The sequence below is a fragment of the Copadichromis virginalis genome, linkage group LG16, assembly GCF_057382275.1.
Source record: "Copadichromis virginalis isolate Kocher_CV1m ecotype Utaka linkage group LG16, C_Virginalis_male_GT1.1, whole genome shotgun sequence".
Classification (NCBI taxonomy): domain Eukaryota; kingdom Metazoa; phylum Chordata; class Actinopteri; order Cichliformes; family Cichlidae; genus Copadichromis; species Copadichromis virginalis.
Genome location: NC_140633.1, coordinates 18496463 through 18512264, shown reverse-complemented (window position 1 = coordinate 18512264; position 15802 = coordinate 18496463). Strand labels below are relative to the sequence as shown.

The window sequence follows — 15802 nt, the reverse complement described above, 5'->3', positions numbered from 1 at the left end:
GAGGCGAGCTAATAGTAGGCAGTGCGCCTGCTGACATGCCCGTGGGCCGCGGGTGTTAAATTGTATCCAATTACGGCGCATGCGACGATATGAGGGGGGAATAATAATTCTTCTTGCGTGACAGGGAGATTCGCTTATTTCACGGGATCTTTATATGAAGTGGGGGCGCAGGGCTCGATGTGTTCACACGTTTGTGGGCAAGCTGTGTTGTCTATGCACGTGGAGGAAAAAGATCTGGTTTTCCGGAGGACACGTTGCCCATGATCCATTAATCAAAATCCAGTTAATAACGTTTGGAGATGGGCAGGGTCCGGTAGAGTCCGACCAATAATTAATATCCATTATTTAAGCAGGCCCCGCCTAAAACAGGCCTGAATGTACATACACATAAACAGACAAACACTTTGCAGGCAGGCAAGTGGGAATGAGGAATGGCATCAATGTGAAAATGAAATAAACAGGCCTAGTCTCAGCTTTGTTATGAAATGTCTCTCCTGCTCATTTATTTGATGGAGTGCGCAGCCGAATCAAACCAGCAACAGTGCCGGGGGGGGGGGGGGGGGGGGGGGGGGCAGTGTGGGTGATACGGTGGTGTGATTGTGAACTGCAAACCAAAGTTTCACCCAGGTGTGGCTGACACTCGGCAGAAAAGATTTAAAACAAAAAGGTCAAGAGTTGGTTTTCGTAGTTCAGTTTGGCAAAGACGGAGCTGACGGCTGGGAGAGATCCGACCGTAACGAAGGCTTGAAACCAGAAAAAACCAAATGGGCTGTGGCAGAGCATAGCAGGTGGTTCACGCTATTAGCCTGACAATCAGCGACACTGTTCCTTACTTCAAAACAGGCTGGCAGAGGCACCTTAAAGAAACAAATAAAAATAAAAAAATAAAAAAGTATCCGTGTGTGTGTCTACCAGGGGATTTATTTGACCAAAAGCATCTCTCTGTAGTTGTTCATAAGGCTGTGTGTGTTGAATTCGGTTCTGCTTGACGGACACCGCCGAGCAGCAGATCTGGACCAAGAAAAAAAGTTCATCTCATCTGGTCCAAGGCAAAGTACAAAAATAGAGTGTACAGTTAAATATGTACAATACATTGATCTGTTAGAAATATTGTATAACAAACAAGTGTAGTATTTTTCATTAAAAAAAAAAATACAAAATAACCTTCCAGAAGTGAATACATGTGCAGCAGTTGCATCAACAGGAACAAAAAACAGGCAGAAAACAAATACTGTGAGGAAGGTGACATGGGTGCTTTGGGATTTAGTTGCCCTGTTGAGGCATCTTGACTGTTTATAACCCCTCCCACTTCTGTAGTTCAACTCCGCACCCACATCCCCCCTGTTGGCAAGAAAATTGTTCAGTAGCAGGATCAATCTCAGGGTAGATGCAGATGCTTTCACGTCAGACACACGGGATACATCTTAAAGGCCTCCTTTTCAACTAATCTCCTGCAGAGACGTGAAAAGAGAATGCTAAAGGAACACCTTGTTATGATTGCCTTTCAGCGGTCCTTATGGGTTCTTTTTTTCTCCATTTTATTGTTGTGGCATGCCGAAATGCTGCAGACGTACAGAATACGATGCAGAGAGGGAAATCGTTTCAAGACCTTTTTGGGAAGAAGCAGATGCGTTTAACATCGAGAGGATCTTTACAGCGCCCTAGTCCTTCCCCTTCTCTTGTAGTAATGCGCTGAGCTGGAGCTCTGTTCAGTATGTGTGGTGTGTGTGTCTTTAGGATATTAAATAGTAAAGGATGGGGATTAATAATGGAACCTGACAGCTCATCTCCGGCTCCTATCTGCCTGACTGTCCCCCACAATCTTCCCTTCCATTCCCTCCCTACCTCTTTTTCCTCCCTCTCAGTTTCTAATCTGCTGCGTTTCTCTCTGGCTCTGACCCTCCTTCGTGTTCCTTCCCTCCATCTCTTTTGTCTCCCTCGCTCTCCCTCCCTCCCGCTCTCTCAGGGCCCTCGGTCTTTCAGGGTCATGTCAGGAGAGTAGAAGAGCACATTGGTGTCATCGTCATCGCTGAGGTCGGCCAGGTCAGCCTGCATGTAGCGCACCGCCCCGGGGTAGTACTCTCCAATCCGTGTTCTGTCACAGAGCCGTGACTGCAGAGCCAGCTAGAAAACAGACACGCATACAGTTTGGAATTAGTACACAACACTTATACTGGTGTAGAAAGGATGTTCACACTAAAGCTCAAGACTCAAACGTTTTTGGCCATTAAATTAAAAACAGTGCCCCAGGTAGATAAAAATGAAAATATTAAACCCCAGATTTGCATATCCAAGGCGTCATCGTGAAGCTGTGGGTCGCCGGCCATAAGAACCAATAATCCCCTTCAAGTTCATTTTCTCATGCACCTCTGGACCGCTTTAACCCCGTCTGCTATTTTTTAAAGCATCCATGTTACAATCTTTAATGTGTCAAAACGTTGGCCATTCAACTTCAATTTCATTTTGGCTAAGAGACGAGACTGCACGGAGGGAGATTTGCTGAGCAGACTGAGTGGGAAGTGAAGGTCGCTGTGGTGTGACCAACAAAATCCCGCCTTTTCAATGCAGTGTGTGCTGGAATAGGATGGCACGAGGAACAACTGAGGTCGTTAAGCATTGAATGTTCTGCCTCGGGACGCAACAGTAAAACTTTTGTTATGGTGACATTAAAATGCTTAAAATTCTATATACTAGTGTGAGAAGTACGAGCCGCTGTAAAGGCCCACTTATGCAGAGTTAATTTTAAGACTCATACTGTGGCTCTGCTAGAATCTTTGGTCATCCTGCACAACGCTAGATTCCACCTTTTGTAAATTCCATGAAAGCAGCGTACTTCAAACAATATGAAAAAGAAAAAAAATAAACGGCAGTGCAATAAAACTTTAATGAGCGTCTAAATCTGAAGAAGAAAGTGTGCAGCCCTACATCACTTAAGCATGAACTGCTTTGATGTGTGCGAGTAGCGGGAGAAAATAGCCTAACTGTCCAGTCAAGCCTGAGCATGTAAATGATATGCACGCTTCTAAACACGCTCACAAACGTCAGGCTCATGAGAGGCAAATGAGATTCTGCTCATTTGAGTTTGTACGTGTGAGCAGGGATATCGATGCACAGTGCCCTAGCCAACAATACTGAAACCGGGAAAACGTTTAGTAGATTACACTGGATCTGGAAATCTGGAATTTTCCTGTTTATCTCAGTCACCATTCCAAATGAAAGTGGGAATAACGGTCCACATTTTAACTTTTAAGCTGCCAAAACACCTTGTCTTGTGTTTTGGCTTCTGCTAAGCCCTGGAAATCATTCATAATGCAGTCAAACCACCCTTCCCTTCCTTGATTGCATTTAATTGCTTCACTGGTACTTGAAAATCCCCTCAGTGTGGGGCTGTTTTCGATCTAACAAAGAAAATTACCTATGGAACTCAAGAGTGAACAATTACATAAGCTTGTTTGGGTGAGAGGGGGGGGACTTTTGTCCCCTTTCAATCTCGCAAACATTACAAAATTCACAGCACAAATCTCGTCTCTGGGTTCCACTGACTTTGGTTCTGTCAGATGAGCTAGTGACTGTGAAACGGGAATGTGATTAATGCACAGCAACTGTTTTTATGATTTTTGAATGGTGTGATTATGCAAACCGAATCAGATGTTTGGCTGTTTTATATTTACATTTATTCAACTGGCAGATGTTTTGTTTTTTAGTACTGTTACCGAGCCAAGCCAGAGTAGCTCACAGTTCACAGGTTTTTCATTGAAGAAGGACAATGTGAGCTACAGTAGGATGGAAAGATGAAGGGTGTTTAGACCAGTTTAGACTGGGATTTTAAAATCCACATTGCTACCAAGACTCTTGTTCCATTGCAGATCATATGAATAGGACTGCTCACAAACCTGCATGGGATTATTCATGTAAGTGGGAGATGTGCTGATGGCTACTCTGCTGAAATACCCAGAAAAGAGTAAAGAAACGCAGAGTGACATATGCCGTCTTTGGCTGGTTGAACCTCAGATGTGCTGCTGCAGTTTGGATTTATTTATTTATTTATATATATATATATTTTGCTGGGGTTTCACTGGCAGCCCTGCCAGAAGGGAATACAGTACACATACACTATAAGAGAGCAAGGGGGAGGACTGAACAGAGGTTTAACCAGCTGAGCCTCAGCAGCGTAACAAGGCTTTGTCTGCCTCTCCTTAACACACGACAGCTGTGATGCGCAGTTTCGGTTATTGGTGGACAAAAGGGGGCCATGCTCGTGTGGGCACGCGGTGTTTCCACTAAAAAAAACAAACCCCAAAACCCCAACAACAATCGTGTTTTAAAATCAGCCTGCTTTGCGTTAAGATTGCCACGATACCGAGACATGTAGGGCTTTGGAAGAGCTTCCTTTCCTGCGTGCACACTCATAAACACAGAGAAGGAGAAGTGAGATGTGAGCTCATTGCAGAGCCACGGGCGGTTCAGCTGTATGGCTAGAATGCAGATCAATATCAGGGTAGGAGCGAGAGGAAGAGGGAACGAGACGGAGAGTACACAGGTGGGAGGGAGATGCTGGAGAGCAGCAAAAATAATGTAAGATAGATAAATGCCAGAGATGCTGTAACAGGGTACTGGGAACAGAGGAGACAGCAGAAGAGTACGGCGAGGCAGAGATGGGCAGAGAGAGGGAGAAACAGAAGAGCGGCTTCACTGCCGCGAAAGAGGAGGAGGGTGGGGGAAACCGAGGACTAGATAAAGAAAACGATGCCATGACAAAGAAGCAGGTTAATGGAAGAAAATGGGTTTTAAAAAACAAAAAAAAACAAAAAAATGCGCTTCTGTTCACAGTAATAACCTGGTTGTGTGAATGCATGAATCAGATCTGTAACCAGAAGAGGCCTCTCAGTGAAAGTGTGTTAGTTTTAGTTTTAGTTAGACCGACTCTCCTCACGCTTAAATTTAGCTTCAAGAGGAAGCGAGGAGGAATGGAAATATCTGCTAAAATCACGACCTGGTCCGATTTCTTTTTTTGTTTTTTGGTGTCATGATTTGAGTTTTAATCTGGTGTGTGCCGAGTCTTTTACTTAACTTTGCAATTCTCTGCACTGCAGTACGAAACATAACTGGCAGGTAGGCTTACTCACCTTAAAGGTCAGTGTCTAACTAAATTTAGGGGGAAAAAATGAATGGCAGTGAAAATGTGTGGGTGTATGCAGCAAAGGCTATTTGAAAAATTTAACAGCTACAATTTCTATGGCTCAAAGTAAACAGTGTACTGAAAGCCACCGCGCTTCCTGTGTTTTTGCTCAATCTCTCAACTGAAACTGGCCAATAGACATCGTGCAGGCAGAGTGTGCTGTGCTTTTATGTCTCTAGTGACGAGGACCCATGTCCACTACGAGTCTAGACTCAGGGAAACCCAGTGGTATTCACAATCATGCATGCTAGCCTAATAATCAACCTGAAATGCCATTAAATTTAATCTCATTTCCATCCTGCAGTTTTATTTTTAGTTGACATGGGAGCTGCTCGAATGGCTGCCAAGATCATTTATTTTGTAAGGTTTTTAAAAAAACATGTAAATTAGTTATTTTTAGCAAACTCTGCATCACGATCTTTCACATGTCACCATTCAAATCAAAGCAGCTACTTTTCATAGTGAGAGTGGAACAAATTGTGGATGTTTTGAGGGATCTAAATGTGGTGCCCAAACTCAGCGTTGCTGCCAATTTGCTCCAGTGGCCATTTGCAAGCACTGAAACAAATAAATGGCACATTTTTGCCATACCCTATAAAATGCGTGAGCCTTTCTTAGAACTCACAAAAGTGCTTTTATCTGCACTGTCTCATCCTAATGTGCTATCTATGCACTGAGCAGAACAAAACTGGCAGGGCCACGGAAAGCAATAATAATGCCTTTTTGCTATGTGCTGCATAAGCCAAAAGGGAACCTAATAAACTGAGAACAATTCAAAATCTTGGAGTCCAGTATCAAGGTTTAAAAAATACCAATGGCACAGTACCAGGCATGTTTGAATGACTGAACATATTGGATATTAAAAAGGTACTCCGCACTTAAATGTTGAGTTTATTGAGCTATAAACTTAATGATATTACTGTCACTATTACTGGGATGAAACACGTCAGTGCTGGTGGTAATGACATTTCTTTGCAAATAATAAAAACCTGAATGTCACTGTTTGAAAATGGCTCAATAAGCAATCTACTGTTTTAAACCTTGCAAAGCCAGACTGCCACAGGTCAGACTGTTTAGGGCTCATCAACATGTCTCAGATCAGCTCAAATCAGCTGTGGGAGAACCCCTCCCACCCCTTAGTGTTTCATACTTGAATGATGGAAACTCATTTACATGAATGTCTGCCATTTCCTGCAAACGCTCTACTTAGGGTTTTTCAGTTTTGGTGCAGTGGTTTGGACTTGTGCTTTTGAGGGCTGCGAAAGCATCACCAGACCCTCACATAGCTCAGCAATAAAGGTGGCAAGATGCCCCCTTTTTAGTGAGAGACAAAGACACACAGAAGCTTTAAGCAGTATCCGCGCTGGAGCCAAAGGCTTGAACTGATGCAGCACGAGACCAGGATGGTCAGGACCAGCATGGCCTTCCACCACATTAATGTCTGTTTCAGCTGATTACGGATTTCTTCACCTCAAATAAACCCTCTGTGGCAGACATGTGTCTCTTTCCATTTTCTCTGGACTGGAAAAGAGAGTGGGCAGCCCTCTCCTCACCCTTTCTCACCCTTTTTCCTCATTTTATTTTTAATACGTGGGGGTGGAGTTAGATTAAAAACTGTGGGTGAACTAACATTTTAAGAGGTCTCTACCCAAAGTACAGGTGCAGATGCAGATACAGCAAATGCATTACATTACAGTCGACGCATGAGTCCACTAGTGGCTTGAAGGTGAGCTGTGGTATTTGGTGCCAAGATGTTAGCAACAGATCCTTCAAGTCCTGTAAGCTGGGAGGTGGGGGCTCCATGGATCAGACTTGTTTGTCAAGCACATCCCACAGATGTTTGACTGGATTGCAATCAGGAATTTTGAGGGCAAGTCAACACCTCAAACTTGTCCTCCTCAAACCATTCCTGAATCATTTTTGCTTGGTGGCAGGAAGCATTATCCTGCTGAGAGAGGCCAGAGCCATCAGGGAAACAGTGCTTAGGGTAGGTGGTAATAATCATAGCATCATAGTAAAATCCACATGGATGGCACGACCCAAGTTTTCCAGCAGAACATTGCCCAAAGCGTCATACTGCCTCCACTGGCTTGCCTTCTTCCTATACCACATCTTGGTGCCAGGTGTTCCCCAGATAAGCAAAGTACACACACCTGGCCATCCACGTGATGTAAAAGAAAATGTGATTTATCAGACGAGGCCACCTTCTACCATTTATCTGTGGTGCGGTTCTACTGCTCGAGTTCCCATTAATGCTGCTTTCGACGGTTGACAGAGGTCAGCACGGGCACCCTGACAGTGTTGTTTTTCATTTTTGCTCCTGGTACTGTATGACGTCAAAGAGAGCGGCTGTCCCTAATGTAGTCATCTCAGGCACACAGCTCTGCCTGTGAGCACAAAGGTCCCATCCACCTGCTGTTTAAAGCCTCTGTTTATGAGGAGCAGCGAATCGGAATAATGATGGATCGTTATGAGCTGTAAATCACGCAAGACTACTATCGCGGAGTCCAGGAATAAAAACATGAAGGTGGGAACGAGCATAACAGGTCACCTTTAATTAAACTGATTTTCTCCGCCTACCCAAAGCAACAGCCACCAACAACTTTTCCAAAGTACGTATGGCACGAGAGAGCAGAGTGAAGACAGCCTAGGGAGAAGGAAAAAAGGTGCCTACCCTTTAAATCATGCAAATGTACTGCAGGCAAGCAGCAACAGAGGCAGAGAGGGAGAGAGTGCTGGTGAGTGAGCACGAGGAGACAGGGTTAGGAGGGCCAGGGTGGGGGTGGGGGGTAGGGTTGAAAGCGCAGATTCGTCGCTTTGAGAGAGGAATGTTTTGACGCTGTTGCAAAACCCTCCACACCACCCCCACCTCCTTCTCTCCCAAACCCCCCCCCCCCCCTCCCCCCCGCGCCCCCTTCTCTTCCCCGCCAATCTCACACCTGATGTGTGGGGGCTGCTGGGAGCCGCATGCCAAGATGAATAACAACCGGCTGTTAGTCACGATAGCGCACGAACACACGCCACCTCTCTCTCTCTCTCTTTCACTCGCTCTCGCTCTGTCATCTTCTTTCTCACCTTCTCTCTCGTTCTCCGTGAGACGCGCAAACAGCGTTTTCTCTGTGATTTACGAACACATTGAGATTCCGTTTCACTTCTCTGTCTCTCTCCGCTCACCACAGTGCAACATTGACATTTGGGCTGAAGGTCACACTGCACATTCCAGTCTTCCACACTGCGCTCACGACCCGTTATCAGCGTGGTTGGTGGTACTGACTAGGCGACAATATGTGTGTGTGTGTGTGTGTGTGCGTGCGTGTTTGTGTACGCGTGAGCTAAGACCACAAAGAATTTTCTGTGTTTGCGGTTCAATATCTGCTCTGGCTCGTATCTGCAGATACAGTCAATGTTTGCAGATTGAGATAAATCTGTGGAGAACCCTATTGATTGTGGTGTTTATTGAAATGCAACCACGCAGGTTTGTGGTTCAAATTTAAAAAAAGAGAGAAATTAAATATAATATATACACGTAATTTTTTTGGAAAAGCTTGTCTTCATTACATGTTCCTAAGCCCTGAATTTGCCATTTTACACTTTAAAAAAAGGGGGGGGGTTTGTACCAAAAACCCAACAAGCATTTTCCGTACAGGTGGCGTGTGAACACCTGTAACAGATGGTAACAGTCAGTGTGGGACGTTAAATGGCCTAATTACAAATCCTGAAGCAATTATTTCTCACTGGGAAGAGGGCTAAGATGATGTTGCAAAAAAAGAAGGAAAAAAAAGTAAAATGACTTTTGTAGAATTACCACATCATTAAACTTAAACATCTTCCTTACGTAAGCATTTCAACACTGGTATAAACAGAAAATTCAGCCACTCATTTCGATGCCCTTCAATTCGTATGTCTTTGCTGGGATGGGCTTCAGCCACCTGAGTCCCTGAAAGGAGTAAGCAAAGGTACACTGCAGAGGACAGATGGCATTCAGAGCTTTATAAAGCTCCTTTCAGACGTGGAATCTGTGACATTGCCGACTGAATAGATCTGCTGAAGGAATGGATTTTAAACCACGCTAACAGCAGGAATAACAATGATGCTCAATCTGAAATTCACATAATTCAAATGAGTAATCCCAGCGATCATTTTTGCTAAATGTCACAGCAAAGCTGATGTTTTTTTCTTAGGACTAAAATGTATTGGAAAACTTTGGTGATCCCAGACTTTTAATCCGTCACCACAGATTTAAATTTGCCCATTTAATTCACGTGTCTATTACTTTACAGTTAAACTGAATTATACCTGCTAACCAGCTGCATATTGGGTGGTTGCTGAGTGTGTCTACATGCGTATCCTGGTTATGACAATCTTTTAGAAGTACTCTGTTTTTGTCTTTGCGTCTTTATTTCTGACACTTGAATGGGCCTTTGTTCTAGGTGTTAAGAAACCTGGATATGCTTCTGAACATGTTGAAGTACCCTTATACAGCACATCCAGGTGTCTGAATGTTCCAGCCAAGTTACCTCATAGAAACACAAATAATGGTGGGAGCAAGACATTCAAGTCTACAGAAGACAGTTTGCAGAATGCCTGTTTCTCAACATGTAGAGTGAGACAAGTCAGGTCAAAGCCACCTGGGCTTGTGTTTAGTAGCTATGAAGATGAACTGTGAGAAACTATTTGCATGCCTAATCAAATGTATATAAGTGTCATATCCTGAATATGGTTAAAACCAGGATAAGCTTAGGTAACCTGGGATACTTTGTCCATGTAAATGCACACATTGTGACCATGTTTGCATACTTAGCGCTGAACTGTAAGCATTTAACCAAATGCACAGTTTCAACCAGTATAAGCCTCGATTGAGAGCTCGTGTCAGTGCAACAGCCTGATTGGTTCCTCGCGTGTTGGGTTAAATATTTTCAAGTGACACGGACATGTATTTACCTTTATTTTTTGTCACCCAGGATTGATTCGCATCAGTGCAAGTCTTTGAACAGACTACTGTATGCAATCACATGAAAGATGACTGAGTGTCTATTCAAGCGTAACCACTATGTATAAATAGCCTCCAGATTTAAATAACGATGCGGTTCTCACAGGTGTGTGTGAAGTTTACCTGCATGCCAGTTGGGCTCAGGAGGCTCCACCAATCCCTATTCAGGCCAAACACAAAGGCATTGGCCAAGCCGTGGAGTGGTGCCGACAGGACGTGCAGAAGTGTGAGGTAGAAGGACGGTGCCTTAGGGTAGAAGGCGTTATGGAGCCTGGAGGAGGAGGAAAAAAAGAGAAGACAGAGAAGTTTTAAGTTCTCCCGTAAAAAAGTTGTAAATACAGAGACAACTAGGAGCAGAGCTTTAGACGTGACGATGGAGTAATTCAGGGAGAAATCAGAGGGAGAAGACGGCAACGGGGGAAAGGGGAACGGCAGAGAGCGAGAGGTTGATAGAGCAGCAGAAAGAGAGGGAAAGAGAGGCAGAGGACAAGTGAGTGACAGAGTGAGGGACAGGGTGAGAACGAGAAGTAATGAGAGTGAGTGGCAGAGGCAGAAAAAGGAGAGAGAGAGGAAAAGGGGAGGGCGAAAGAGCGAGTGAGCTTTATATCAGCGTTTAAGAGCCCATTAGGCAGCGTGAGACGGCTGGGCTGACACATTCTTGGCTGCCGCTTCGACAGCACGCAGCACTTTACAAGGACAGGGAGATGTGTAGCGCTCAACTCCCTTCCTCTCCTTCTCACCCCCTTTCTCTCATCTCAGTTTCCTACTTCTCCTGACCACAATTTCGCCATCCCATCTTTCCCTTCTTTTTCATTCCGCGCACGTTTCCCCCGCACGCTGCTCGGCCTCACTCAGATATCGCCCCCATTTCTTTGCATTCAGTTTCATCTATCTGGATATCTCATTTTCATCTTGACTCGTGAGAGTGAGCCGCTATTCCTTTCTTTTCAATTTCCTTCCCCGCGCCTGGAAACCTGGGGCACGACTAGGAGAAGAACCTGATATTGTATGGTGCGGCTGAGAACTAATGGCTGCCTCTGAGAACGATGCTGCTCAGCCATTAACCCTGGATTAACCTTGTATTAGCGCTGCTCGCTGGGCTAGCCCGCCACTAATGTCTTTTATTGATCTATTAGCGTGAGAATCAAACCGCCGCGCGGCTCATGGCATTTTCTGCATGTGTTGTGTTCTTGGGTTTAGTGTGCAGCACGAACTAAGTGGCCACAGTGGTTGACCTCAGGGTCGCCAAAGTCATCTGTGTCTTGGGGGTTGGGTGGGCCACTCTTGTATTGTGGTTGCACAAAGTTACGTGGGACTCTCCAATCACCTATTCCTATGTGACTGTCTGACTCAGAGAGATTTTTTTTCATTAGTTTTTGAAATGACAATTATATTGGGGAAATCTTTAGCAATTTTAACACCGCTGTGCTTTAAATCACTCTCTGTAGCAATCACTTCACAATAGCACCACAAATACTGAGCCATCACTGCACCCTGCACATGAACATGACGAGTCTTCGTGGCTGCAGTGACATCAGCCAGGCTAATAAAAATAACTCCTGGTGACTAACCAAATGTGTTTTATAAAAACAATGTTAAATGTCGTGATGCTATTACATCACTGTCACTTTCTAGTCGCACAGGAGGCAGATAATGTTTTAGAGAATACTACTCAAAAGACTGGAAACTTTCTACTTACAATAACAGGACACTGAAGGCCAGATCAAAAATAAACAAAAAGCTTTGTGTAGTGGAGACGTCCAAAGTAGGTTCAGGGCTTGCAACAGGATTTATTTCCAATAGGAAACACATAAACTTACATTGGCAGGGTTATCCTTCAGAGGAGTTTCATTTGATGGCAGATGGTTTAAGCACTGAAAAGGCAATGGATAAATCCATTTTAACACATTTAAATACAAAGCAAGCATTGAAAAGCACCCAGGTGCCAGGAAGAGGAGCGACTCTGTTACTTGCCGTGAGAATCAACTAAAATCGGAGCAAATTGATTTATATTTAATATTTGTCATTATTTTTTGGAAATGACTAAAAAGTTAATGCAATGTCTTACATTTCTAGAGACATAAATAACATAAAATAAAATAAAATAAAATAAAAACACTATATATCCCAAACAGGAGTCCTCTCTTTCTTACTGGGGATTTATGCTTCAGCAGGAAATTTGTCACCTCAATGTGAGGGGTGATAATCATAAGCATCAATATAAGGATCTCAGCAAATTTCTGCCTATCAGAAAAAGGAATTGGAAAACTTGAGCAACAAAAATGTTTTACCCCACAAAAACCATGGAGCAATTAACACACAAGTCCACCAACACAAGCATAAACACTTCGACGTCAGCCACGCACATGGGCCAAACTGTCGGCTCGATTCAGTCTAAATCAGGCCTCAGTAGTAGATGGCATTTCACAATTTTCTGCCCAGTCTGTCAGGACATCATGTCCAGAAAAAAAACAAATAAGAACTACTGAGCTCATTTTTGTGCTTGAGTTCTTTTGTGGATGTAGACTTCTTCTGCTTCTGCATCACGGTCTTGAAAAAGGCTGCGTGCACCACCCATTTTTAGACGGGAAGATTTTGTTCCCGGAGATAAGATGGAGCTCCAGTTGGGATGTCGCAGCTGTATGAAACTAATAGCTGGTGCAGCTTCTTTGGTACACACAGCTGCTTCAGGTGCGCTGTCAACAGCAGCCTCTTACACTACCAGCAGCAGCGATAGCAGAGCCTGAGTTTCTGCTTGATAAAAATATAAACGAGGCGCTGTACATGCTTTTTTCCTAACGTCTGATAACTTCCAAATTAGCCAGCTTTTTCCTCCACCTTGCTCTCGCCAACGTGACAACTAAAAACACAGCGTTGATTTATGTTACCCAAGCGAGATATGATTACAAAAAAACCCTGCATTTTCAAAATATTTTAAGGTTATACGTTTTCGGATCCATTTGTTATTCCTAAACTTAACCTAGCCTGGCCACTCGCACTTTTGTGTCATTACAGTGTGTTTATTTACAGCAAATTCCAACCCGATACTACAATAACGACCGTGAATGTTTTTTATTGAAGTGCATTTGCAGACACGGTTTTGCTAAATCTGCTTTCTGCTTCATTTTCATACAGATAAATTCCCAACCTGCAAGCCACTCTTAAATATGAAAAGAAAAAGATAAAACTTGCAACAGAGGCTATCCATCATTTTAATTGTGGTCTCTTGGAGCAATAATACATAAATGATTATTTTTTCCTGATGTAACCACACTCAATAATCTCAACGTTTAAGTGAAACCAAACTCTGATCCTTAAATGCGTCAATAAAGGCCTTCAGTCACTGGACACGTTAACATAATATTTGCAAATATCAAATCAAGCTTAATTTTTATGATTCAAATAAGCATATCTGACCAATCGGACCGCTGCACATGGCAACAAGTGTGCTGTAGCTCAAAATGTGCACCAGTATTGGATACACAAATAGTAAAATAACACTATTTTACCTCTTACACACAGCTAGATGCTGCGGGTCAATCGGCTCTCTGAAATGATTTCCCCACCTCCTCAGATGTGCTCCCAGCTCTGCCAGCAAGAGTTCAAACTGCCCCACTAACAACATAAAATGTATGGAGGCTATGAAGACATAGGCTCCTTACAGCTGTTACATACACTAACATCTTTTGCTTGAACAACAGTCCAGTTCTTTTTTTTTTTTGATAATTTAAATTCTTTACACGCCATAGAATTTGACTGCTGTCTGCTCATTGCTAATTTAACAGAAACCATGAAGTTTAATGATGCCAAATTCCCTTTTCTAGTATAAATGAACCGACTACAATGTCTGCCAAAATCTTTCGTTATAGAAAAGGGGGATGCACGATTCAGTGTTTATTTCTATTTTTTGCCTTGATACTGATCCCGAGTCTTTGTGTATCTGTTTGGCGCACCTTTCTGACCCAAATACTGAAGGTCCAGATTCAAGAACAAATGATCTTTAATTGCCAATATGGATTCGATTTTAAGCTTCTTTGGGCAAATGCAACTGCAGAAATTGAGAACTGCGTAAAGTGTCTCACTCTGTTTGAGTTGGGATGACAGAGAAACTCAGTCTCCTCGTGGTTTATGGTTGTCATTACAAATATGTTTTAAATTGGCATGCCACAGTGGAGGACCGTAACTATGAGAGCGGAGGCTTCAGCTCTGTCAAAACTTAGGCACACACACCAAAATAAAAGGAAAAGGGGAAAGAGTCGTAGTGGCTACAGACGTCATGCCCTGCCTTCACTCCATCTATGCTACAAGCAAGGTACGCCTGGCCATTTGGAAAGGCCTAAGGAAATGTGACTGTTTCATGTACCTGTCACTTTCTAAACAAACACACACACGGCTATGGTCTTTGGCCCCATTATGAAGTCCTAATCAGTGAGCGATCCAGCTATGGTACCTGCAGCCGGCTGAGAAAGGATGGTATCTATGCCATTTTATGAAGGAAACCTGATAGAAAATTAGACTGAAATTCAAATTAGAACAGAATTATTATTATTAAACCAAAGAAGCTAAATGCAACAAATCCTTCTGAGAAAGTCTAAATGGTCCTGAGGGTTCCCCTCTGCTTTACCATCGAGTTGCTCAGAGAATTAATAATTACTCACAAAATGTATTAATTAATTAGTGAAAGCTTAAATTATGCGCTGACAGAACTCTTTTTTTAACAAGTGAATGAAACAGTCGGCACTGGTTGAAAACCAGACTGTTTCCCAACAAAAAAAGACTGCATAAAGATATAAGGGATACATGTCGCCATCTAAGCTTTGAGGATCTATATACCTTTGTGGCACTGTGCCCATATGCTTTTGCCACATTCAGGCATTTTTATTTTTACTTGCATACTGAGGGAAATGCAGACAGTATAGCATCACCTGATGCCACGGGCTGGGTTAGGGCATATTGTAAACAGTGTGACAGTAAGCTTAAGCGTGGGAAGAGAGCTTGGTTCACCTCAACTCCAAGCAATTCACAAGAGGTTAGACTTCTTCTAATATTCTCCTGAACGATAGGTAGCACCACTCAAACCATACCGTCATATCAGTATTGATATAGGAAGAGAAGATGTTTTTTCCACAGTCTCACAGAAACTGTTGCACCATCTCCCTCTGTCTGAGCAGTAACTTTTATATCATTATTATGGCAGTAAAAACCATCATGGTCGTACCTCAACCCAGCTGCGATAGCAGTGGTACGATGTGCCAAGTAACAAAAGTCAACAGGTCAAAGAAAAACTAAAACAGCGGTGCATTTGACAGGGAATAAACGGTCACCAAAAGCGACCGGAGAGATGTTGTACTGTAGGGAAGAGAGAGCTCAGTGTGAAAGTGAAGCTGTCAATTTACTTGCCAATCTATGTTCCCACCCTCATCTTTAAGACCACAAGCTCTAGATCACAGGTGTCGAACTCCAGGCCTCGAGGGCCGGTGTCCTGCAGGTTTTAGATGTGTCCTTGATCCAACACAGCTGATTTAAATTGCTAAATTACCTCCTCAACGTGCCTTGCAGTTCTCCACAAGTCTGGTAATGAACTAATCATTTGATTCCGGTGTGTTGACCCAGGATGTTATCCAAAACCTGCA

At 43.4% G+C, this 15802-nt stretch overlaps 1 protein-coding gene across 3 annotated transcripts in view; it reads right to left on the bottom strand.

Moving 5' to 3' along the window:
- Window positions 1-903: 903 nt before the first annotated feature.
- LOC146690564 (cyclic AMP receptor-like protein A) overlaps window positions 904-15802 on the bottom strand; it is a 51647-nt gene continuing 36748 nt past the window's right edge. For all 3 annotated transcript variants that reach the window (XM_085435716.1, XM_085435717.1, XM_085435718.1), the window contains 2 exons: window positions 10293-10440; window positions 904-2124 (listed from right to left, as the gene is read on the bottom strand). In XM_085435716.1, coding sequence (XP_085291842.1) covers window positions 1963-2124; window positions 10293-10440 — 310 coding nt within the window. In that variant the 3' untranslated portion in view covers window positions 904-1962. The remainder of the gene's footprint in view (window positions 2125-10292; window positions 10441-15802) is intronic.